This window comes from Pristiophorus japonicus, chromosome 3 (genome assembly GCF_044704955.1).
Source record: "Pristiophorus japonicus isolate sPriJap1 chromosome 3, sPriJap1.hap1, whole genome shotgun sequence".
NCBI lineage: Eukaryota > Metazoa > Chordata > Chondrichthyes > Pristiophoridae > Pristiophorus > Pristiophorus japonicus.
Genome location: NC_091979.1, coordinates 315,867,099 through 315,891,376, shown reverse-complemented (window position 1 = coordinate 315,891,376; position 24,278 = coordinate 315,867,099). Strand labels below are relative to the sequence as shown.

At 43.6% G+C, this 24,278-nt stretch overlaps 1 protein-coding gene across 3 annotated transcripts in view; it reads right to left on the bottom strand.

Moving 5' to 3' along the window:
• Nucleotides 1–763: 763 nt before the first annotated feature.
• Nucleotides 764–24,278, bottom strand: part of LOC139260366 (tumor necrosis factor receptor superfamily member 6-like) — a 36,033-nt gene continuing 12,518 nt past the window's right edge. For all 3 annotated transcript variants that reach the window (XM_070876907.1, XM_070876908.1, XM_070876909.1), the window contains 8 exons: nucleotides 23,949–24,060; nucleotides 20,306–20,376; nucleotides 17,253–17,381; nucleotides 10,273–10,304; nucleotides 9,813–9,831; nucleotides 8,110–8,132; nucleotides 6,461–6,476; nucleotides 764–3,385 (listed from right to left, as the gene is read on the bottom strand). In XM_070876907.1, coding sequence (XP_070733008.1) covers nucleotides 3,030–3,385; nucleotides 6,461–6,476; nucleotides 8,110–8,132; nucleotides 9,813–9,831; nucleotides 10,273–10,304; nucleotides 17,253–17,381; nucleotides 20,306–20,376; nucleotides 23,949–24,060 — 758 coding nt within the window. In that variant the 3' untranslated portion in view covers nucleotides 764–3,029. The remainder of the gene's footprint in view (nucleotides 3,386–6,460; nucleotides 6,477–8,109; nucleotides 8,133–9,812; nucleotides 9,832–10,272; nucleotides 10,305–17,252; nucleotides 17,382–20,305; nucleotides 20,377–23,948; nucleotides 24,061–24,278) is intronic.

The window sequence follows — 24,278 nt, the reverse complement described above, 5'->3', positions numbered from 1 at the left end:
TGCAAAGTAGAAATCACTTCACATCAATGCTAGCATTCCAGTGTAAACACCCTTAATTAATCACTCAGATTATACATAATACTATTATTGCAGTCCTGTTTATAGACAGCGCTTTCAAACATTGCCTTATCTGTGAAAGATTTAATACACACAGTTAAAATTAGAGATAGGCCATTCAGAGGTGATGTCAGGAAGCACTTCTTCACACAAAGGGCAGTGAAAATCTGGAACTCTCTTCCCAAAAAGCAGTTGAGGCTGGGTCAATTGTAAATTTGAGATTGATAGATTTTTGTTAGACCAGGGTATTAAAGGTTACGAAACCAAGGTATGGAAATGAAGCTAAGATACAGATCAGCCATGATCTAATTGAATGGCGGAACAGGCTCGAGGGGTTGAATGGCCTACTCCTGTTCCGATGTGAATAATTATTTATTAAGCATTTAAGGAACAGAAGCAAATAATCAAGTGTTTACTTTTTAAAAAATTCACAACAGTAGTGCAGAGATATCCACAACAGTGCTGTTAGGCAAGTATTCATCCTCATTATTTTTGATAAAAATGTAAACCATGTTCGTGATGAGGCACCTGCACCACTCATAAACCTGGAAAGGTGATCAGTGGGAGCGAATAGGTGTTTAAAACTCACTGTTGCCTGTATGACAATGAGGCAATGCTGCACTTGACAGCACCTGACTTTTAGGTTACTGTACACAATATATACTCATCAACTATTACTCTGCTCACAAGGGTTTAAAACCTCCAGTTGCACATTATAAAAGTTTCATACTTTATTAATTGTAGCCGATCCACAGATTTGGCAATAACAGACAAAACCAGGACACGTTCATGGCATGTTTTCACAGCAGGATGAAGAAAAATAGAACATGATAATTTGTTGTAATTAAAAACCATCACTGCTGAACAATTAAAGATTCAAGTTTAAAAAATGTTTACATTCTTTTGTTCGTTATGCTCTATACTGTGCAAATTATCCTTCTGACAGACTTCCTCTGTGCAGTTCAGTATTTTGTGGTTTTCGAAGAATGATTGCACTAGTGATGCGGGGCATGTTGCTTAGAAAAGGACTGCAAATCTACGAACCTCCCGCCCCACCAGGTAAATTCATCGATTTTTTGCAGGTGGGAGGCATCTGACCGCAATTTCTACCCCAATATTGATATTCGCATTAAAATCCTGTTACAAACACCAAAGGTGGTTTTAAAAATTAGCACTAAAAACTATTAGCCAAGTAGCTCAAGTTATCCAAACTTAATAAAAAAGTCTTGTAAAAAAGATGCTAAAAAGAGGGGAGGCGGGATAGGCCTGCCAAGTGAGATTTGGCACATATGCACAAAGAGTTAGATTGCCCAAGTTCAGTTACATTCTTTGATATAAGCTTAGGATGGGCTAATCAGTAAACAGGAAGGAGAAACATGCTTTTATGAGCTTTGCAACACCTGCAATGTAAAATATATTCTTCCCCAAAACTCATTGGGCCCATATTCCTCCCACCCTAAATCGCCCCAGAGTAAGTCGGGTAGCACAAATTCAATCTGTGCCCCGCGGTATTTCTGAATTCTGTTGATAGCAGTCATGTCAGTGAGCGTTGGGCGGGAACATGCCTCGGGCTTGGCACTCACTCCTAGTAGGGGTGAAACTTATGGCGCTAAGCTGCAGTAGCATAAAGGAGACAGTGAATGTTTCCTCATGGTAGCTGCTATTTCTGTCAACAAATTCGACAGACCTACACAGTGCAGCATTAGGGCCCCGGAGAAGCCGCCATACTTCACCAACGATCACTTCAGCAGAAGAGGTAAAGTTTCTAGCTTCCCGTTCAAACTGTCATAGATTTAAGATGCAATCTAGCTACCCCCAGCATCTAGTTTCTACTGGCGTTCCTTAACCCCAAGTGTCCAGCCAATATTGGGGCCAGAAAATGGCACGCAAGGTATTACAGAGCCATTTTCCATTATTTGATTGCTCCCGTCTTAAAAAGGCGTTAGCTTCCTTTTCCACCTATTTGGTTCCAGAGATGCACATTGTGCACAGGAGGTGGAGAGCCAATGTTACAAATCCTTTGAGAGAAGCAGTTTTGTTGGAACATAGAAGCTGGATATGTAGAAGATAAACCCATGCTAGTAATGAACAAGCTAACATATTGGTACCCATTTGTTTAACATACTATAGAGGTGGTGTTTGTGAATCAATGCTGATAGAGTATTCAAACAGGCTCATTTAGACAGGCTTTGAAAATTCACAGACCCCTAAGTCAAAGCTATTACGTGCTGCTCAGCATGTTGCATTAACTCATCAATCAACTTGACATTTTCGGACCTTGAGTAGCGAGCCAATAAAACGTTAAAAGACTTCCAATGAGCCAATAAGGTCAAAGAAGGCGAGTTCTTTTCTGTAAATTGATCAGGTATAAAGTACAGCCATTTTGACCATGTGTCTCAGTAAGACAAAAAAACTGGCAATCAGCCAGCAGTTTGTTGCTCTCTGCCAGTATTAAAAAGTTAAAACTACCATCGGAGTTCGTATTTCATTGGAAATTAAGAGATCTAACAAATGCCTATTTTTGTTGCACAATGAGCTTAAAGCGTGAGGATTTCTCCACATTGCACCTCCCAGGATGAATCTAAGACTTCTTCTGATGATCATCACCCAAATGCAATGAGCTTCCACCTTTCCAGCGTTTTCAATGGACAACATGGTAACAGGGCAACGTGAATGCCACCACCTGCATAGAGAGGGTTTTCAGTCAAGGATTCATTAACCAGACAATAAGAACATCTTCTTCGATCTATGACTGTAATATCTCCTCCTTAAATTGTCAATCTTTGCTGGAACCCTGATTTTTTATTTACTTTATCTTGTCGTACCGGAGGTAGTAGATCAGCCTGTCGTTGAACAGAGAACTATGTGAGACAGATATTAAGCCTGGTCATGATAACTAGTAAGTAATAACAAACACTGAAATCTCTGAACCATACAGGTGGTCTACGAGAACCGGACCAGAGGGAAAGTATCTAAGGCACTGGCACTGAATCTGCTGCTTTGCCATTTCCACACTTGTCCAGTTTGGGAGTACAAGTTATAGGCACTTCTGTAGAACTCATTCTTCTCATTATGTTTTCAGCTGTAGTGATGTATTCTATGTTTCTGAGTACACCAATCAGGTGTGGAAATGCTCCTTGCTTTCCGTGACCCTGGAACCAGGAATACAGTATAGCGTAACCCTGTCGTTTTGTATCGTCACGGTGATCAGCTTCAATCTGCTGCAGTTTAGGTTCAGTCAATCCTAATTTTATCCCAAGCTTGTGGTATATTTTCGGTTCAATTTCCTCCACAATCAAATGCAGATGCTCCTCAGAAAGATTAAAATCTGTTCAAGAAAGAAACAAAGGTGTCAACTATGCAAAGGTAAGTCAGAGGGGGAGGAAGGTAATAATTAAAAGTCCACTAAGTATATACGCTTTATATTCAGAATAACATTTATAGCATAACACTGTTCAAGTCAGAGACCACTCCCCTCCCCTCCCCCACACTATGAAAGGCCATGGCTCACTGGTTAGACTCCACCAAAGGTGAAAACAGCAGTGAAAAAACAGAGAGTCAGGGTTAAGGGTAGCTACTTAAACTGGCAAATGGTGGAAAGTGGTGTTTCACAGGGATTAGTGCTGAGACCACTGTTGTTCCCCATTTACATAAACGATTTGGAATCAGGAATCAGAAGTAACATTTTTAAATTTGCGGACAACACCAAATTGGGATGTATAATCAATACTGAGGAAGATTGCGACAAAATACAAGACATTAATAAATTTGCAGAATGAGCGTGTAATTGAGGTGCCAACCTGGTGTAGCTACAACACAGGTCTACATGTATTCCACGCAGTGGAAGCAGCATGCTATCAACAGAGTCTAACGATCCCACAACTAATGGATTAGATCAAATCTCCGAAGTCCTGCCACATCCAGTCATGAATGGTGGACAGTTAAACAACTAACGGGAGGAGGAGGCTCTGTGAACATCCCCATCCTCAATGATGGCAGAGTCCAGCATGTGTGTGCAAAAGACAAGGCTGAAGCATTTAAAACCATCTTCAGCCAGAAGTGCAAAGTGGATGAATCATCTCGGCCTCCTCCTGAGGTCCCCACCTTCACAGATGCCAGACGTAAGATAATTCAATTCACTCTACGTGATATCAAGAAACGGCTGAATGCACTGGATACAGCAAAGCCTATGGGCCCCAACAACATCCTGGCTGTAGTGCTGAAGACTTGAGCCGTAGATAAAGCCGCACCTCCAGCCAAGCTGTTCCAGTACAGCTACAACATTGGCATCTACCGGAAAATTGCCCAAGTATGTCCTGTCCACAAAAAGCAGGATATATCTAATTACCACCCAATCAGTCGACTCTCAATCATCAGCAAATTGATGGAAGGTGTCGTCGACAGTGCTATCAAGCGGTACTTACTGATAATCAGCTCACAATGCAAAGTTTGGGTTCTGCCAGGATCACTCAGCTCCAAACTTCATTACAGCCTTGATCCAAACGTGGACAAAAGAGCTGAATTCCAGCGGTGAAGTGAGAGTGACTGCACTTGACATCAAGGCAGCATTTGACGTAGTGTGTCAAGGATCCCCAGTAAAATTGAAGTCAATGAGAATCAGTAGGAAAACTCTCCAATGGCTGGAGTCATACCTAGCACAAAGGACGATGGTTGTGGTTATTGAAAGCCAATCATCTTAGCCTCAGACCATTGCTGCAGGAGTTCCTCAGGGCAGTGTCCTCGGCCCAACCATCTTCGCCAATGACCTTCCCTCCATCATAAGGTTGGAAGTGAGGATATTCATGATGATTGCACAGTAGTCAGTTCCATTCGCAATTCCTCAGATAATGAAGCAGTCTGTGCCCACATGCAGCAAGACCTGGGCAACATTCAGTCTTGGGTTGATAAGTGGCAAGTAGCATTCGATCCACACATGCCAGGCAATGACTATCTCCAACAAGCAAGAGTCTAACTACTGCCCCTTGACATTCAATGGGATTACCATCACCGAATCCCCCATCATCAACATCACCAACTCAATAAGCTCAACACCATCCAGGACAAAGCAGCCCGCTTGATCGGTACCCCATCTATCACCTTAAACATTCACTCCCTTCACCACTCCACAAGATGTAATGCAGCAGCTCGCCAAGGCTTCTTCGGCAGCACTTCCCAAACCCGCAACCTCTACCACCTAGAAGGACGAGGGTAGCAAGCGCATGGGAAAACCATCACCTCCACATTCCAAGTCACACACCATCCTGATTTGGAAATATATCGCCGTTCCTTCATCGTCGCTGGGTCAAAATCCTAGAACTCCCTCCCTAACAGCACCTTCACCACACGGACTGCAATGGTTCAAGAAAGCAGCTCACCACCACCTTCTCAAGGGCAATTAGGGATGGGCCTTGCCTACAATGCCCACATCTCATGAATGGATATATTTAAAAAATGTTAAAAAATAAGGGGCCAGCTAGTACTGGGCAACGGTCCGGAATGCTAAGTGCTGCCTCAGAGTTGTTTTGAGGGGCAGATCTTACTAAGGTTTTTTAAAATGAGCACTTCAAAATGATCATATGGTGAGGGGAGGTTCGGAGAAACTTCTTTATGCAGCGAGCCATTGGACCATAAAGTGCTTAGGCACAGGGAGAAGCTGAAGCAGAGACCTTGCATGTTAAGGCAGGAGCAGAGAAATATTTGAAAAGAAGGATTCAGGGCTATGGAGAAAGAGCAGGACAATGGGATTCATTTTAGATTGCCCGGGCAGAGAGTTAGTATAGATGTGATGGGCTGAATGGCCTTCTGTGCCGAAAACAATAGTTCTATAGGTTGGCTGGCATGGTGAGAATCCCCCCAATAGTGGCATGTATTGAGCAGCTGGTTGGAACTTATGTCAGCAGCAGTTCTGTGTCATTCTGTAATCCTGCTTAAGTGTCTGTAACTGTCTCTAAATGCAACTGGCCCAATCCCCTTGCATTATTGCAGCTGCATCAGCATTAGTAGCAGATACAAGTAGCGGTTTGTCTGTTAACCCTGCAGCTCTCCGATAGGCTGTTCAGCCACCCACCAGGACTATTCCTTCCACGACAGCAGTAATTAGTAATATTAAATCGCTGGTTAAATGTTCTCTGGTCCAGTGGAAATAGTATCAGGTTCACAGTCGGTGCATAAAACATACAGGAGCTCGCAATAGCCGAGGCAAATGTACCAACAAAACACACTAAACTACTACCATTGCACAACTGAATCAAATAAATTATATCTTGCAATAGCCCCTTCCAGTCCTGTATGTCTCTTTGTGATGGTTCAAAAGGATACAAAGAATATAGCCCATAAGTTGTGTCCAGAACGGAATTATTTAAAAAAATTATGTGCTCAAGTTGTGTTTAGCTGTATACAGTACCTGGTACATCTGATACCTGCAAGAATTAAAAGGAAAATAATTAGAATATGAGCCATCCTCAGGTAGAGAACAATAACTTGGAGTGAGATATAGTGCTGAAACTTCAAATCGAGGGAGTCAGGCTGAGTCCTATAAAACGATTCCCGAGTCCCAAGATTCAGTACGACCCCTCAAACTGTTGCATTGCTCATTTCAAACGTTATAAAATGTTAGAGTCACATAGTTGAAGAGTATGGGGAATTTACAGTGGTTCTTGTGGTATTCAAAAGCACTGCAGAATCTCAGCACGATACAGATAGTGTATGCCTTGCACAAGTTCCTTACTGCAGGTGTAGGGGAAAATAACAGTAACTTATGGGAAAAGCCCACATGGTATACACCATAGACATAATGGGCCATAATCTGCGTCCCCTATGGGCGCGTATGAGGTGCACATGCGCCCACAAAGGCCACACAAAGGCCTGCGCTAAAACCCAGAACTTGTGCTCTCGCACGAATCCCCGGGAAAAGGGCCTCCACGGGCGGGGAGTTGAACTTCTGCCCAGCGAATGCCCGTGAAATTCTTACGCCTGGTAAGAGAGTTTTAAAAGACAGAGAAATAAAATTTTACCAATAATTTATATATTAAAAAACCTGTGAAATAAGGTAAGTTTGTTTTTAGCCTCTTTAAAACGGGTAAATTAATTTTTCAAAAAATTAAATTTGTTTTAAATATTTAATTAAATGCCATTTTAATTAATTTAAAATATGTGATGTGTTTTTTTTTATTTATTTGAAGTGTAGAGGTTTTTTCCCATTCTTACTTATGGGGATCCCCTTCAGTCATTCATTGGGCTGGCCCACGTGATCCCAGTGTGCCACTGAGATATCTGGAGAGCCCCAGGACCGCGAGTCTCCGTACCCCCCAGACCACCAGGTACGGGGCATTTTATTAACAGATCGGAGACATTTCCCCGCAGGAAGCCTGCGACCACACATTCAGGGCCAATATCATTTAAACTTTGCTAATGAGGGGTCTTGGGTTTTTATCATTAACAAATGTGAACATTGGTCTATCATAACTTTGTTGTGACAATATTTCACACAATCGATTTACTGGTTATGTACACGAGGACTGATTTTCCCGATCAAGCATTCCCAGTGAAGATCGGTGCTCACAGGGAATACTGGTTTGGAAATCGCAAGCCTGCAGCCTCGGACTTTTCATCCATTCATTTACATGGACAGGATATCAAGGCCTCGTTGAAGTTCCTGACCGGTGCTCCCTGTGATCCGCACTCCTCGCCAGGAATACTCGATCAGGGAGTCTGCCCTGCGCAGTATTACAAAGCATTTATGAGGCCAGTGGTACTAGTATTTTCTTTATTCATTCTAGGGGTGTGGGCATCGCTGGCAAGACCGCACTTATTGCCCATCCCTGAAAATGTGATTGATGCGTCATCTGGCAATGTGATATCAATTCAAATCAATATTTTTAAGACTGTTTTTCTCTTTCAACCTCACTTGTTCACCCCTGCAGTCAGGCAGAGGTCCTTCAATCACTGTTGCTTTGACTAACTGCTTGGAGCTATGTAACAGCCAGCTTTTTAAACCGAGTTACTACTTGTATATAACCAGCATTTATTGTACAATAGCAAATGATTGCTTACCTGTGCCTTCGCCTGGCTGTTGACTGAAATACAAATAAAAGCAGTTAAATCTCAAAATAGTAATGCCTAGTTGTTCAAAAACAATATATACTTTCATTTGCAAGGTCACTTGCATTGCTTCCCATTTATAATTACATCTCAATTAGTGCCTACAACTATACAAAAAGCTTCTCTTCAAGTTAATATTCAGGTTTCAAACTTAGTGGATCAAACGAGTTAAACACGACAACCTTCGTTAATGGACAAGTTCTGAAAGACAATCTCAGCAGATAGCTGTAAGGGAACAATCACCTGTTTCATTACTTTTCCATGCCAACGAATTGGGAAAGTCAGAGGGACTCATTTTAACCTCGCTCCCGATCCCACCCACCAGCACCCCTCCCCCACCCTGGCAGGAAACTGATGTGATCGGATCAGCCACCTAATTTAAATTTACGCTGACATCAAAAGGCACTTATCAAGAGCAAGTGGCTCGAGAGAACACAAGTACTAAACAATGATCCAAGTGCGATACTGATTAACAATATTGGCTATTGGTGGCCTTGTACTCTACTCTGGCCTACTGAGTGAGATTACCATTCTATTTGAACTGAACAATCTTTCTGCTTTAAGGATAATATCCCAAAAGACATAGGGGTATTCTCGCGGGCGGGGCTCGGTGGCAGAACGGGGCTGGACCACTGGCTGGAGGCTGGTCTGTCCCCAACGGTAAGTAGGAAGATGCTGAAAAAACGGTCAGTGAACTTTTTGTAATTTCTTTCTTTACAGGGACTGGACTTACCTGGATGGTGTCCCCTGAAGGTCTTCAGATGTTTTTGGGGGGTTTTTTTGTTGATGTTTTTTCTTTCCAGCTCTTTGACCCCACCCCGTGGGCCCGACTCCTTCCTCGGCATCACTCGGGCGGCAAACGCCTTTACCGCCGAGATTGCCGCCCAGATTGTCAACGTAAGTCGCTCATTTGCCGCCCGCCGACTTTCAAAGGGACCTTCGTGAATATCCCACCCAAAGGACTGCCAGGGACCCCGACGGCCATCGGCAGCCCTTTGGGCGGCACTTGGGCAGGCGGAGGCCTTCAACAATTTCAGGCCCTTGGACCCAACCTTCTATTACAGGCATGCAGCAGCTATTCCTGTAGGAGTAAGTGTCCCTGCTCGCTCTAGGAATGTAATATTGTCACCCTGGTATGACTGCAATGCAATCCGCACCTCACTATAGGATGAGGATGGAAGTCAGGGTCACCTTTTTACATGGAGGTAGAATGTAAAGCAGGGACAAGCTTTGCTGCGTACAAGTGAAATGCAATTAAATTTACGTATGTGTAGAAAGAAGGATAGGAATGAATGGTGTTTAATGGATGAGCTACACGAGGGCATCATAAACGTGACATACTGGGAGAGGTCGGAGGCACAGAATGCAGCAGCACTGCATAAAGTAATTACATCTACATGTCGAGCATGACTTGTGTGTGTGTCTAAAGCGGGGAAGACGAGAAAAAGGGCAGAAGATTCTGCGATAGAGTGGGGGACCCCAGGTGTGTTAACAAGATTAGAACTGAAAGTAAGGAAACACTGTAGATCTACAGAAGGACTTAATATATAATAACTAGATTCTGAATTTATTCCATATACATGCAATTATGAAAAATGGCTCAGTTGATGACAAATATATTTCTATGACAACCTTTCTGGTCAGTAAATAATTACCTGGAATTAGCTCAGATTGCTGTGGAGAAAAAAAACACAAATCAATTAATAAATATCTCAAAAGGTACATGAATAGATGTACTGTACTGAAGTGTCAGGCGAGATTTTGTGTTCAAGTCCCTGGTGTGCAACTTGAACTCACAACCTTCGAACTCAGGAGGAGAGTGTGTTACCACTGGGTCACGGGAAATGGTTTTAAAATACCTGGCATGCAGATACAGTTTGAAAATGTTAATGTTAACTGTACCAAAAAAAAACTGTGAATGACAGAACTGTCCTGTGAAAAACCAAGGGCAGCAAGAACATTGCAAAATCTGGGCAGATTTAAAATTTGCACAGAAGGCTATTTTATTTTCAGAAATTGCTCTCATCTCATTGAATATGTTGCATCAATGGAATTAGGATTTCAAAATTAAAATGTTACGTGTTTTAAATGATCTGAAATTAAATTAGTATTTACCTCAGCAACCCCATCGTTTGGGTTTCCTTTGTCTGAAATAAAAAACAAACGTATTTCTTTTACCGTTTACAAAGCCACACTCAACTTCATCCTGCTGGGCCTGTCATCATCCCCATCTCAATGCCTTCCATACTCTATTCCTGCACACCATTACTCACACCACCATACCTTGCACATCCCTCTCCAGCAACATTATCACATCCCCATCTGACTGAACACCCCTTGCACTCTCACTCACCCTAATGATAATAATAGAGAGGGAAATATAATAAAGAGAGGGAAGATAGATTATGAAAGTAAACTTGCACGAAATATAAAAACAGATAGTAAGAGCTTCTACAGGTACATAAAAAGTAAAAGAATGGCTAAAGTAAATGTTGGTCCCCTAGAGGATGAGACTAGAGAATTAATAATGGGGAACAGGGAAATGGCAGAGACGTTAAACAAATATTTGTATCGGTCTTCACGGTAGAATCACTAAAAACATCCCAATAGTGGACTATAGGGAGGGAGGAACTTAATACAATCACTATCACTGAAGAGGTAGTACTCGGTAAATTAATGGGACTAAAGACGGCGTACATCCCAGGGTCTTAAAAGAAGTGGCTACAGAGTTAGTGGATGCACTGGTTGTAATCTACCAAAATTCCCTGGATTCTGGGGAAGTTCTTGAAAAATCGCAAATGTAACACCCCTATTTAAAAAAGGAGGCAGACAGAAAGCAGGAAACTATAGATCGGTTAGCCTAACATCTGTCGTTGGAAAAATGCTGGAGTCCATTATTAAGGAAGCAGTAGCAGGACATTTGGAAAAGCATAATTCAATCAAGCAGAGTCAGCATGGTTTTATGAAAGGGAAATCATGTTTGACAAATTTGCTGGAGTTCTTTGAGGATGTAATGAGCAGGGTGGATAAGGGGGAAATCAGTGGATGTGGTGTATTTGGATTTCCAGAAGGCATTCGATAAGGTGCCACATAAAAGGTTAGTGCACAAGATAAAAGTTCACGGGGTTGGGGGTAATATATTAGCATGGATAGAGGATTGGCTAACTAACAGAAAACAGAGAGTCGGGATAAATGGATCATTTTCCGGTTGGCAAACAGTAACTAGTGGGGTGCCGCAGGGATCGGTGCTGGGTTCTCTATATTAATGACTTGGATGAAGGGACCGAGTGTAATGTAGACAAGTTTGCTGATGATACAAAGATGGGTGGGAAAGCAAATTGTGAGGAGGGCACAAAAAATCTGCAAAGGAATATAGACAGGCTAAGTGAGTGGGAAAAAAATTAGCAGATGGGGTGTAATTGGGGAAAAAGTGAAGTAATCCACTTTAGCAGAAAACAATAGAAAAGCAAATTATAATTTAAATGGAGGAAAAATTGCAAAGTGATGCAGTACAGAGGGACCTGGAGGTCCTTGTGCATGAAACACAAAAAGTGGGTACAGCAAGTAATCAGGAAGGCAAATGGAATGATGGCCTTTATTGCAAAGGGGATAGAGTATAAAAGCAGAGAAGTCCTGCTACAACTGTACAGGGTATTGGTGAGGCCACACTTGGAGTACTGCGCTCAGTTTTGGTCTCCGTATTTAAGGAAGGATATACTTGCATTGGAGGCTGTTCAGAGAAGGTTCACTAGGTTGATTCCGGTGAGGAGGGGGTTGACTTATGATGATAGATTGAGCAGGTTTGGCCTATACTCATTGGAATTCAAAAGAATGAGAGGCGATCTTATTGAAAGATATAAGATAATGAGGGGGCTGGACAAGGTGGGAGTGGAAGACAACTCCTCAAAAGGAGCCTCTAGCCTCTGAGGGCGCAGTGTGACCAGACATAAGCGCACCTAGCAACACCGCAGATACACACACCTCAGTGGGTCCCACGTGAGGTAGTGAATAGTGTTGTCAACTGGTGTCTCACAACTCACAAGTGAGCAACAGCAGACGTTGGAGACAGGGACAGCAGTAGAGACTCCTGGCGAAGGGCGCTGGACTCTCCCAGTTCTGCTCAGCTGCATTCAGACGCTGAACCTCGGGGGCCATCCAGAAGGAGGCCGATCCTGAAGGTGCAGCAAGAAGTGCAAGAGGCTTTGACAAGTTTTGCGAGCGCGATGTCTGCAAATGTGCAGAGAATGGAGGAGTCCATCTCCAACATGAGCACCACCGTGTTGCAGGCGACTGTAGGCTCTTCCATGGAAAGGATGGCCTCCTGCAAGGAGCAGCAAATGCGGCACTCACAGGAGCACATGCTCTCTTGGAGAATAGATGGCAGTCTCAGACGAGTAGACTATTCACCAAGCCGAAACTGGTTACATAATTAGTGATGGCTAAAGGATAACAATATCAAAGCCATTTACCATTATCTTAAATTACGTTTGAAGAAGTATCTGGGAATATTCTCTGTTTATCAGTCAACAATAAGTCACTAGTTGTAATTCAGACTGTGAAATGTGTGTAACAATGGGAGATGTACTCCAGCTTGTGGCGGCAATGACATTACTGCTGTCACTTTTGCTATTGTGCTGTGGACAGAATCAGGCCGGTCACGTTTCACTTGCATCTCTGTGACTGGTCACTGTTTTTGTAGAAAAAGTATCATGTCTCACTGAAGGTAATAACTATGTGGGCTAGAAATTGCTGTCAGTCTTTTCTCCCCAACATATTTACTATTTCCAGTGCCCAACCACGCCAGTAATGTAGCACTTAAAACTTTGATAATCTCTTCACATTACATTTATATGATGCTTCAATTAATAATAAACCGATACACGTTGTATTGGCTTTACAGCAGCATTGTGGTTGTCTTGTTCTTGAATGTAAAAGGAAAGGAAGACTTGCATTTATAAAGCGCCCTTCATAATCTCAGGACGTCCCAAAGAGCTTTACAGCCAATGAAGTAGTTTGGAAGTGCAGTCACTGTTATGTTGGAAATGCAGCAGCTAAATTGTGCACAGCAAGATCCCCAAACCTACAATGTGATAATGACCAGATAATTTGTTTTAGTGATGTTGGTTGAGGGATAAATATTGGCCAGGACACCAGGGAGAACTCGTTGAACAGTGCCATGGGATCTTTTACATCCACCTGAGAGGGCAGACTGCGCCTCAGTTTAATGTCTCACCTGAGAGATGGCAGCTCTGACAGTGCATCACTTCCTTAGCACTAGAATGTCAGCCTAGATTTTCTCCAGAGTCTCAATGTTGTTGATTAATATTCTATCCTACTTGAACACAATCTAGCACTTGTTACTTCTGTACTCTCCATCCACTTGCCTTTGATACGTTTCTGGAGTAGGATTGAATGAACCCATTACCTTCTGACTCAAAGGCATGAATGCTACCACTGAGCTACAGTGACTCTATATATTTATTGAATGGGGCAGATTGCTGTCTTTACAGCCTGGTAAGCATTGCCTACATGGGAGCACAGAAAGAGGATCACACGCAGGTTGCAGAACCCGCCTGACGTTCTTCCATTCAAATTAATGGCAGGAAAATCAGATGGGTTCTGCAAGGACCATGCATTCCTCCCCATCAAATTCTACCTTCCACGCTTTGCCCGGGCGGTGTTCAATGCCCAGGCGGTAAAGACAAAAATCTACATGATTGAGTGAATATATGGAGTTACATTCAAGGACAAGTCAAGCACAATGTTACTGTAAAACCATGGAAACTGGACCACTTCTCGGCAGGGCCAGAGAGCGCATCATATTGGTATGTGGACTCACCAGTTAACGTACACATGGTAAATGTGGTCTTCTGGACTGGCTTTGATCGCCTGAGAGGGTCAGAAGCAGCATTATGCAGATGTTGTTCTTCTTTTGGCCCTGAGGGTTTTTCTTCCTCTCCCAGGAAATGACATGGCTACCGGGGGTGGGGGGGGAGAGGGGGGGGCGATAGGACGTGTCTAGTCATGATGCTCCAGCTACATGAGCATGGGGTAGGCTTGAGAAACCAACTGGTCTTTTCCCACCAGTCATTTTTGTATGTTTGTATGTAGTATGATTTTATTAATTGAAGCTGTATCTCCTTTGGTTAATCGAATGTCTACAAGCATTTTTATTCAATAATTGTCAGATTTATGCTGAGAAATGAAAATAAATCATTCAGCTAAAATATATAAGTAAACAGTTAGATTTTCTTACAGGTTTAAAGTCGTCATTGTTCTAGGTCTGTTTTAGATCCCAAATACTGAATTGGGAATATTGAATACCAGTGCTGTACAACAGCAATGGCAGGAGTTTTGAACATTGGATGAGATATCAGGTACAGGGATAAGGAAAGGGAGAGTCTAAAGAGAAAACTATGCTCAAATATTTAATTAACTTGATTGAGTTTTTTGATGAGGTAACAGAGAGGGTTGATGAGGACAATGCGGTTGATGTGGTGTACATGGACTTCCAAAAGGTGTTTGATAAAGTGCCACATAACAGGCTTGCCAGCAAAGTTGAAGCCCATGGAATAAAAGGGACAGTGGCAGCATGGATACAAAATTGACTAAGTGACAGGAAACAAAGTGTAGTGGTGAATGGTTGTTTATCGGACTGGACGAAGGTATACAGTGGTGTTCCCCAGGGGTCGGTACTGGGACCTCTGCTTTTTTTGATATATATCAATGATTGGACTTGGGTGTAGAGGACACAATTTCAAAATTTGCAGATGAAACAAAACTTGGAAGTATAGTGAACAGTGAGGAGGAGTGTGATAGACTTCAAGAAGACATAGAAAGGCTGGTGGAATGGGCGGATGAAATTTAACGCAGAAAAGTGCAAAGTGATACATTTTGGTAGGAAGAGTAAAGAGAGGTAATATAAACTAAAGGATACAATTCTAAAGGGGGTTCATGACCAGAAAGACCTGGGGATATATGTGCACAAATCATTGAAAGTGGCAGGCAGGTTGCGAAAGCAGTTAAAAAAGCTAACAGGATCCTGGGCTTCAAATGGAGACAGTGTACAAAAGCAAGGAAGTTATGATGAACCTTTATAAAGCACGGGATTCGGCCTCAACTGGAGTATTGTGTCCAATTCTGGGCCCCGCACTTTAGGAAGGATTTGAAGGCCTTAGAGAGGGTGCAGAAAAGATTCACGAATGGTTCCAGGGATGAGGGATTTCAGTTACGTGGATAGACTGGGGAAGCTGGGATTGTTCTCCTTAGAGCAGAGAAAGTTGAGAGGAGATTTGATGGAGGTGTTCAAGAATCATGAGGGGGTCTAGACAGAGTAGATAGAGAGAAACTGTTCCCATTGGCAGAAGGGTTGAGAACCAGAGGACACAGATATAGGTGATTGGAAGAAGAACCAAAAGACGACATGAGGGAAAAGTTTTTACACAGCAAGTGCTTAGGATCTGGAATGCACGGCCTGAAAGGGTGCTGGAGGCGGACTCAATCGTGGCTTTCAAAAGGGAATTGGATAAGTACCTGAACGAAAAGAATTGCAGAGCATTGGGGAAAGGGTGGGGCAGTGGGACTAGCTGAAGTACCCTTGCTGACAGCCGGCACAGACTCGGCAGACTGAATGGTCTCCTTCTATGCTGTTATCATCAACATAGGCAGTCCCTCGTATCGAGGATGACTTACTTCCACGCCAAAAAGGAATGAGTTTGCAGGTGTTTCAATGAAGAACCTAATATTCCAGGTCCCGAACTACATCGTGAAGGGTGGAAGATGCCTGTGTGTGGATTTTTTTTTTTTTTAAACATGATGGCCGTTGCAAACCAGCCACCACACGGGCTTGACAAAGCTAGGTCTTGGTCCAGTGGCAAGGATTAACCAAGACGACTGGAGACCAGTTTTGCTGCACGGACCTAGTGCGCACACATATCGCAGTGTGCCCCGTGCTGCCCCTGGGCCCTCGCCTCTTCTGGGCCCCGAACTCACGCCTCTCCTGGGCCCCGGTCACGTCGCTCCACAATCAATCGCCACTTCCTGCCTCGCCGCTACAGCTGTACCTGCCCACACTCCAATCAGCGACCTGGACCTTGGTGGTGCCCAATCCAGTCGCCCTCTTCGCCTCCTTAACTTTAACATGCCTTTATGCCGTCTTGATCTTGGCTTCACAGAACGTCCCTCTGTATTTAGCACTCACATCAGTACCAACAGTCAGATACCGAGTTTCATCGATTGCCTTCATATTGATTCGAAATCGCCATCCGAAGAAAGAACGTCACCATCCTTACACCCAGTGTGTGTAGACCTGCCAACCAAGCGCCTCTCACAGGCCGGGGCTCCAACCATTCTCTGATTATATGCTTCTAAAGTTAGGGCTGGTGCATTCAGGAGTAGGTGAGCTTTTAACGGTGTGATGTGATAACTACTGCTGAACTACCTCTGTGGCCCTAACAAAATTAATTTTACAAGCATGGAGTCTCATTCCCTCAGAAGTTAATTAGCGCTGGAGTTTTAAAAAAATGATATATATTATTTTTACTTTTTCTGTCTCTTTTATCTCTCTGCCTCAATACTGTCTGCATTTTCCAATCTTTATTTCGCTTTCTGTGCATCATTTAAATCTAATTTATAGTTCCTGCTTTATACTTCCTGGTTTGGACTCTGAGTGTCTCAGTGAAGATTATTCAGTGATTGTTTGAAGAGCCTCGCTGTTGTATTTTCTGTTCACACACCCCACAGATCCTCAGTAGTAGGGCTGCACTGGAAAAGATGCCGGATTAGAGGAAATCTCCACTGCGAAGCCCACGGAAACCCTGTGGGCAGCAGTCAGCGAGGTGAACGGTGAGCGCCCTTCCTTTGCCGCTGACCGCAAAATTCAAGCTCATATTTTGTTTAGTTCACAAAACAAGAAAAATGCTTAACAGAAGTCTACTTTCCAGAACTAGCACTTTTAAACTGGGTCACCAGTTTAAAGCAACAACAGTTCTTCCATTACCAGATCCATGGACTTACAAAATATAGAAATAATTTTGTTTGAAATCATTATATTGGGCCAATATTAAAAAGGATATGATTAGGCTGTTAATCCTTACCAGAGCAGAATAGGCTGGATATTCTTTGACATGTGAGGCTTTTTTTCCGGTACAGAATTACACCCACAATTGCTGCCAATACAATTACCGCAACGGACACCACCACACCAGCAACCCATGATTTGCTTTCTGGAAAACAGACAAAAGAAAATGAAGATGATAGTTTGAGAGTGGCAGCCAATACAGTTACAGTTACATTAGTGATTGTACAATAACGCCGCTGTGCCCTTAAACCAAGAGAACAGGTGAATCTGGCCGGAATTTTCTGCAGCTGGGCGGGTCGCAATCCCGATCTTCATTCCATCCCACTCCTGAGAATGACTTTCCGTTAATGGCGCCTACTGTGGCAGCCCTGTGCGTTTCCCAGCCCTATTAAATGGTGCGGTCTGATGACATCATCTACGGCACGTCTTCCGCCGGGTTATTTAAAGGAGCCATGGCCACATTGCATACGAAGGTTCATCTAGGAGTGTGCAGTTCGTGCACTGGACCGTTGGAGTGTTGCAATGAGTGGCAAACATGACTACACCCAGGTTCTCAGATGATTCCCTCCATATGCGTGAGGAGAGAGTGAGAGCACGCAGGGAGGTCCTCTTCCCTTCCGATGGGCAGAAGAGACCATTCCAGCAGACCAATGGAGCCTGGCTCCAAATAGCAGAGGAGGTCAACAGCAGGGACGTTGTCAGGAGGGTGAGTGCAGTGCCGCAAAGGTTTCAATGATCTCATTAGATCAGGTTTCAGCGATGGTAATGCCGTTGAATGTCAAGGGGAGATGATTAGACTCTCGCTTATTGGAGATAGTCATTGACTGGCACTTGTGTGGCACGAATGTTACTTGCCACTTATTAGCCCAAGCCTGAATGTCATCCAGGTCTTGTTGCATGGACTGCTTCATTATCTGAGGAGTTGTGAATGGAACTGAACACTGTGCAATCATCAGTGAACATCCCCACTGCTAACCTTATGATGGAGGGAAGGTCATTGATGAAGCAGCTGAAGATGGTTGGGCCTAGGACACTGCCCTGAGGAACTCCTGCAGTGATGTCCTGGGGCTGCGATGATTGACCTCGAGCCACCACAACCATCTTCCTTTGTGCTAGGTATGACTCCAGCCAGTGGAGAGTTTTCCCCCCAATTCTCATTGACTTCAATTTTACGAGGGCTTCTTGCTGCCACACTCGATCAAACACTGCCTTGATGTCAAGGGCAGTCACTCTCACCTCACTTCTGGAATTCAGCTCTTTTGTCCACGTTTGAACCAAGGCTGTAATAAAGTCTGGAGCCAACAAGTAAGTCAAGTAGAGATGACAGAAACAATCTGTCAATGGTATGATAGGTTCTACTAACCCCCAGGAGTTTAGGGTACAACTTTACTGGAAACTCTTGCAACCTTTAGGCAGCTAAATCTGTGCTGACAATGCATTCTGCAACAGCATCTGCCTTCGGGAAGTGAGCAGCTCTCAGGTGGGAGTTTTTATTGTAATTTTCATGCTGCGCCCTAATGAGCTAGATCAATGGCCACTCAACTTCTGCCTCAGGTTCACAGACGTGGTTCGCGAGCTGCGTGATTCTCGTGCTCAGCCAGGGAAATTTGAAAGGTAGGGTTAAAAAGACGTTTAAGGGTCTGCCAAGTTCCCAGTAATGATCTCAATTATCTGGGCCGCCTCTGCCGTACAAGTCACTGCCGCACTGGCAACCGCGCCCGAGGGAAAGACGCGTGTGGGCGGGAGGACGGTGAGTTCCCAGGTTTTTCAAATTTCACTCCAACCACGCCCACACTGACCAGCAAATTCCAGTATCTGACTCCTTGTGAACAATACATCTGGCAGCTAAGTTGCTGCAGTCAAACTGTTGTCACTTTCTGTATAAACCTTGTGACTTCTACAAATCCAACATTCGACACAATGCAGTAAATTGATAGCCACGCGAAGCAGTTTATGATCGCAAGTTGTCCAATGAGTAGCTGAGCCTTGCAACAACAACTTGTATTTATATAGCGCCTGTACCGTAGTGAAACGTTCCAATGCTCTTCCCAGAAGTATTATGCGATAAAAATTTGACACCGAGCCGCATAAGTAGAAATTAGCACAGTCAAAGAGGCATGTTTTAAGAAGCATCTTACAGGAGGGAAAAAGAGAGGTGGAGAGGTTTAGGCAGGGAGTTCCAGGGCTTGGGGCCCAGGCAACAGAAGACACGACCACTGATGGTTGAGCGATTATAATCAGAAGTGCTCAGGAGGGCAGAATTAGAGGAGCACAGACATTGCGAGGGGGGGTTGTGGGGCTTGAGGAGATTACAGAGATAGGGAGGGGTGAGGATATGGAGGGATTTGAAAATAAGGATGAGAATTTTGAAATCGAGGCGTTGCTTAACCGGAAGCCAATGTAGGTCAGCGAGCACAGGGGTGGTGGGTGAACGGGGCTTGGTGCAACTCAGGAGACGGGCAGCCGAGTTTTGGATCGCCTCTAGTTTGCGCAAGGTAGAATGTGGGAGGCCAGCCAGGGGTGCGTTGAAAGAGTCAAAGTCTAGAGGTAACAAAGGTATGGACGAGGGCTTCAGCAGCCGATGAGCTGACACAGGAGTGGAGACGGGCGATGTTACGGAGGTGGAAATAGGCAGTTGAATAGCCTGCCGTCAGCCACTGCCTAGGCTCACACATGAGTATCAGCCATTTGAGTGAGGTACTGGAGAGGAGCCCAGAAACTTTGGTACGGTACCCCAGCAAGGAATCCGCTCATTTAGAAGAGAGAAGAAAATGTTCGTAAAATGTTGTGCAACAAAATGTGCTAGTAATATTTTCATCTAAATTCCTCATCGTGATTTATCTTTACGAAGAAAACCGGTATTGGGATGGTGTCAGTTAGCAATCTTAGCAACACATTAGTTTGCATCGTATAAATTTAATCAGTTGCTTCATTCTGTCACTCATTATACCGTAAAGTAGTAATATTGTTTTCGGCAGAACATCTGCCCATCTGGTGGCTGTGGCCATTCCTTTTAATTGGTTTAACTAATCCTATGTACAACAGACAAAAAAAAGTAAAGAGACACACCTTTTTCTGTGCAGATTGTTTGCGTCGTTTCTGTACAGGGTTGCGTCATCATTTCAGTTTCTTCATTGCATCTTGGGGAGGGAAGTTAAACACATGAAGGAAGTGGCTGATTCCAGTAAACAAGTACAGAAAATGCTGGAAACGCCCAGCCAGTCACAGATAGAGGGGCTCGGCCCGAAACGTCAACATGGTCTCCTTCCTTAACCGAAGATGCCTGACTTGTTGAAAGTTTCCTGCACTTTCTGCGTGTGCTTCAGATTTCCAGCGTCCTGCGGTCTTTGGTTTGACTGATTCTAGTAACTTGGCTATGAGGACGTTCTGTATCTGGCTAACAAAAACACTACAAGCTGGCACCCAAATCGCTGCCAGTGCGCCCATGACTTCCCCCTACGGGCGGCCGGAAGACGAGACTCCCAGCGGACAGCAACAAATTCACCATTGCTATTAAGCGCTCCTAGGTCAGGGGGACCATAAACAGAGGCAAAGCAAAGCTCCACATGCTCAGCTCCAAACCATCCTAACTCCAGAGAAACACTTTCTGCCGCACCTTAAACAAGCTTGTCGGAAGATCGTTAATTTAGTACCAAATTGCAGGCAGTTTTAAGCTGTACCTCGCACCCACTGGCACATTGGTTGTGACTATCTAAACTCATTGGGAAGCAAAGACCCGAATACCCGACAATATACACTCCCACAAGGCAAGGCTCCCCAGTGAGAGCACAATGTCAAAAGATCTCGATAGCATTCTGATGTTCTGTGCAGGACTCCTGCCCTATCTACAAAGTGCTCAGGTGGATAGTGGAAAGTCAGCTAGACATCTTGCCAAAACTTATCAAACTTGTGTATTACTTATTTAAATGTATTGAGAGTGCAGATGTTCCTGCCCAATGCGCTTAAAATTAAACAGCCTGGATCACAGCAAAGCAGTATAAAGAGATAATAATAGCTGTGAATGGCCACTTCATTGAGGTTTTAGGCTAATATGTGTGAAAAAAAGAAAGATTGTGTCAGCTGTGACTCAGCGCTCTTGCCTCGGAGTCAGAGGTTTGTGGGTTCAAGTCCCACTCCAGAGATTTGAGTACATAATCCAGGCTGATATTCCAGTGCAGTATTGAGGGAGTGCTGCACTGTCGGAGGTGTCATCTATCAGATGAGACATTAAACTCACAGGTGGATGTAAATATCTTGTTGCACTATTGTGAAGAAGATTAGCGGTTACCCCTCAACCAACATCACTAAAACAGATTATCTGGTCATTGTTACATTATTATTTGTGGTACCTTGCTGTGCGTACATTGGCTGCCACTTTTCCTGCGTTACAATGAATTATTTCAAATTGGCTGTAAAGCGATTTGGGGTGTGCTGAAATTGTGAAAGGTGCCATATAAATTCTTTTAACATGTGCGGGTAGAGTTAAACACAGAATTGGTCTCAGTTATTGTCATGTATGTATGCATGGGTTTACTAGCCACTAGGTGGCGCCACTGTCGGAGGTCATTGGGCTGTGCGCACATGTGTGCAGCCCAGGTATAAAAGACCAGCCATCTTGTAATGTAAGCACTTTGGGCCCTAATAAAGCAGAGCCAGGTTTGTACCTGGACTAGTTTACAGCAGTCAGTCTATCAAGTTATTGCACACACAACAGTTATATTTAACATGATCATGTGCAATTGATAGTTGAAATTTGGCACTTTACACAATTGATCCACTGCCCCTCTCCAGATCCATGTTTAAAAACCTGGGCACCATATTCCAGTGGAGAGGCATAGACCACTTCACACCCTGAGGTACACAATACAATTAGTTCTATGGCACTTGGCTTTCATGGGATATTTCAGGCTGAAAATTAAATGATTCCTTGCATTACACTGGTACTTATTCGGGTTTCATTTCACACTTTACAGCCAATGAAACAGAGAGTAGGAATAAACGGCTCTTTTTCGGGGTGGCAGGCAGCGACTAGTGGGGTACCACAGGGATCAGTGCTTGAGCCCCAGCTACTCACAATATATATATATATATAAATGAATTGGATGAGGGAACCAAATGTAATATTTTCAAGTTTGCTGACGACACAAAACTAGGTGGGATTGTGAGTTGTGAGGAGGATGCAAAGACTCTGCAAGGCGATTTAGATAGGTTGAGTGAGTGGGCAAACAAATGGCAGATGCAGGATAACGTGGATAAATGTGAAGTTATCCACTTTGGTAGAAAAAACAAAGACAAGGTATTATTTAAATGGTGATGGCTTGGGAAATGTCGATTTACAGAGGGACCTGGGTGTCCTTGTACACCAGTCATTAAAAGCAAACATGTTGGTGCAGTCAGCAGTTAGGAAGGGAAATGGTATGTTGGCCTTCATTGCAAGAGGATTTGAGTACAGGAGCAAAGATGTCTTACTACAGTTATACAGGGTCTTGGTAAGACCGCACCTGGAGTATTGTATGCAGTTTTGGTCTCCTTACTTAAGAAAGGATATACTTGCCATAGAGGGAGTGCAGCGAAGGTTCACCAGACTGATTCCTGGGATGGCAGGACTGTCGTAAGAAGAGAGATTGGGTCGACGAGGTCTGTATTCACTAGAGTTTAGAAGAATGAGAGGGGATCTCACTGAAATGTATAAAATTCTGACTGGGTTGGATAGACTGGATACGGGCAGGATGTTTCCCCTGTCTGGTGAGTCGAGAACAAGGGGTCACAGTCTCAGGATACGGGGTAGGAAATTTAGGAGCGAGATGAGGAGAAATGTTTTCACTCAGAGGGTGGTGAACCTGTGGAATTCTCTACCACAGAAGGCTGTGGAGGCCAAGTCACTGAATATATTTAAGAGGGAGATAGATAGATTTCTAGAAACAAAAGGCATCAAGGGGTATGGGGGAAAAGCGGGAATATGGTGTTGAGATAGAGGATCAGCCATGATCATATTGAATGGCGGTGCAGACTCGAAGGGCCGAATGGCCTACTACTGCTCCTATTTTCTATGTTTCTACGAATTACTTCTGAAGTATTATCATTGTTGTTTTGTCGGCAACCATGGCAATTTGTACACAACAAGATACCCGAAACAACAATGAGATGACTAATCAGTTAATCTATTTTTGATATTGTTAGTTGAGGGATGAACTCCCCTGCTCTTCTTCCGAAAAAACTGCTTGGGGTCTTTTACATCCACTGAACAGCAAGCAACAACAATTGCATTTATTTAGCATCTTTAATATAGAAAAAAACATCCCAAGATGCTTCATAGGTGTATTCTCAAACAAAATTTGACACCGAGCCACATAAGGTGATATTATGACGTGATTGAAAGCTTGGTCAAAGAGATAGGTTTTTAAGGAGCATCTGAAAGGAGGAGAGAGGTATCAAGGCGGAGAGGTTTAGGGTGGGATTTTCGGAGCTCAAAGCCAAGCCAACTGAAGGCACGGCCGCCAATGATGGAGTGATTATAGTTGGCGGTGCACAAGGAGCCTTAGTTTAATGACTCATTTGCAAGACAGCACCATCAACAGTACAGTATTCCCTCACTTGACTTGACTCGGCAATCTTCTGACTCAAGAGGCAAGAGTGCGACCAATGAAGCCAAGCTGGCACATGATAACTTGTTTTGTGGTCAACACTTCATATACAAATTTATCTTACTTACTTTTTACAACGATTGCAGTGCTCACAGTTTTCATTAGTCGGGCAGAAGAAGTTTTTCATGCAAGTACATTTTGTATTGTGTGTTGCATTACAGCTGGTTTTCTTTTCTTGGCCTGCAGGGGATAAGCAGATTACAGTTTTCAACCAGTCAAAAGTACAGATTGAGGCTCAAATAATCCGGCTATTTTTCTTCTTGAGCATCTGGCCCAAGAATGTTGGATTAAATATTGGTGGACCAAAAAGCATATATTGTTATGAAAGAAAGTAACTGCAGGCTCACCTGCTCAAAACATTTTCTTGCAAGTATAAAAGCGTTATCAGCAACAAAAAG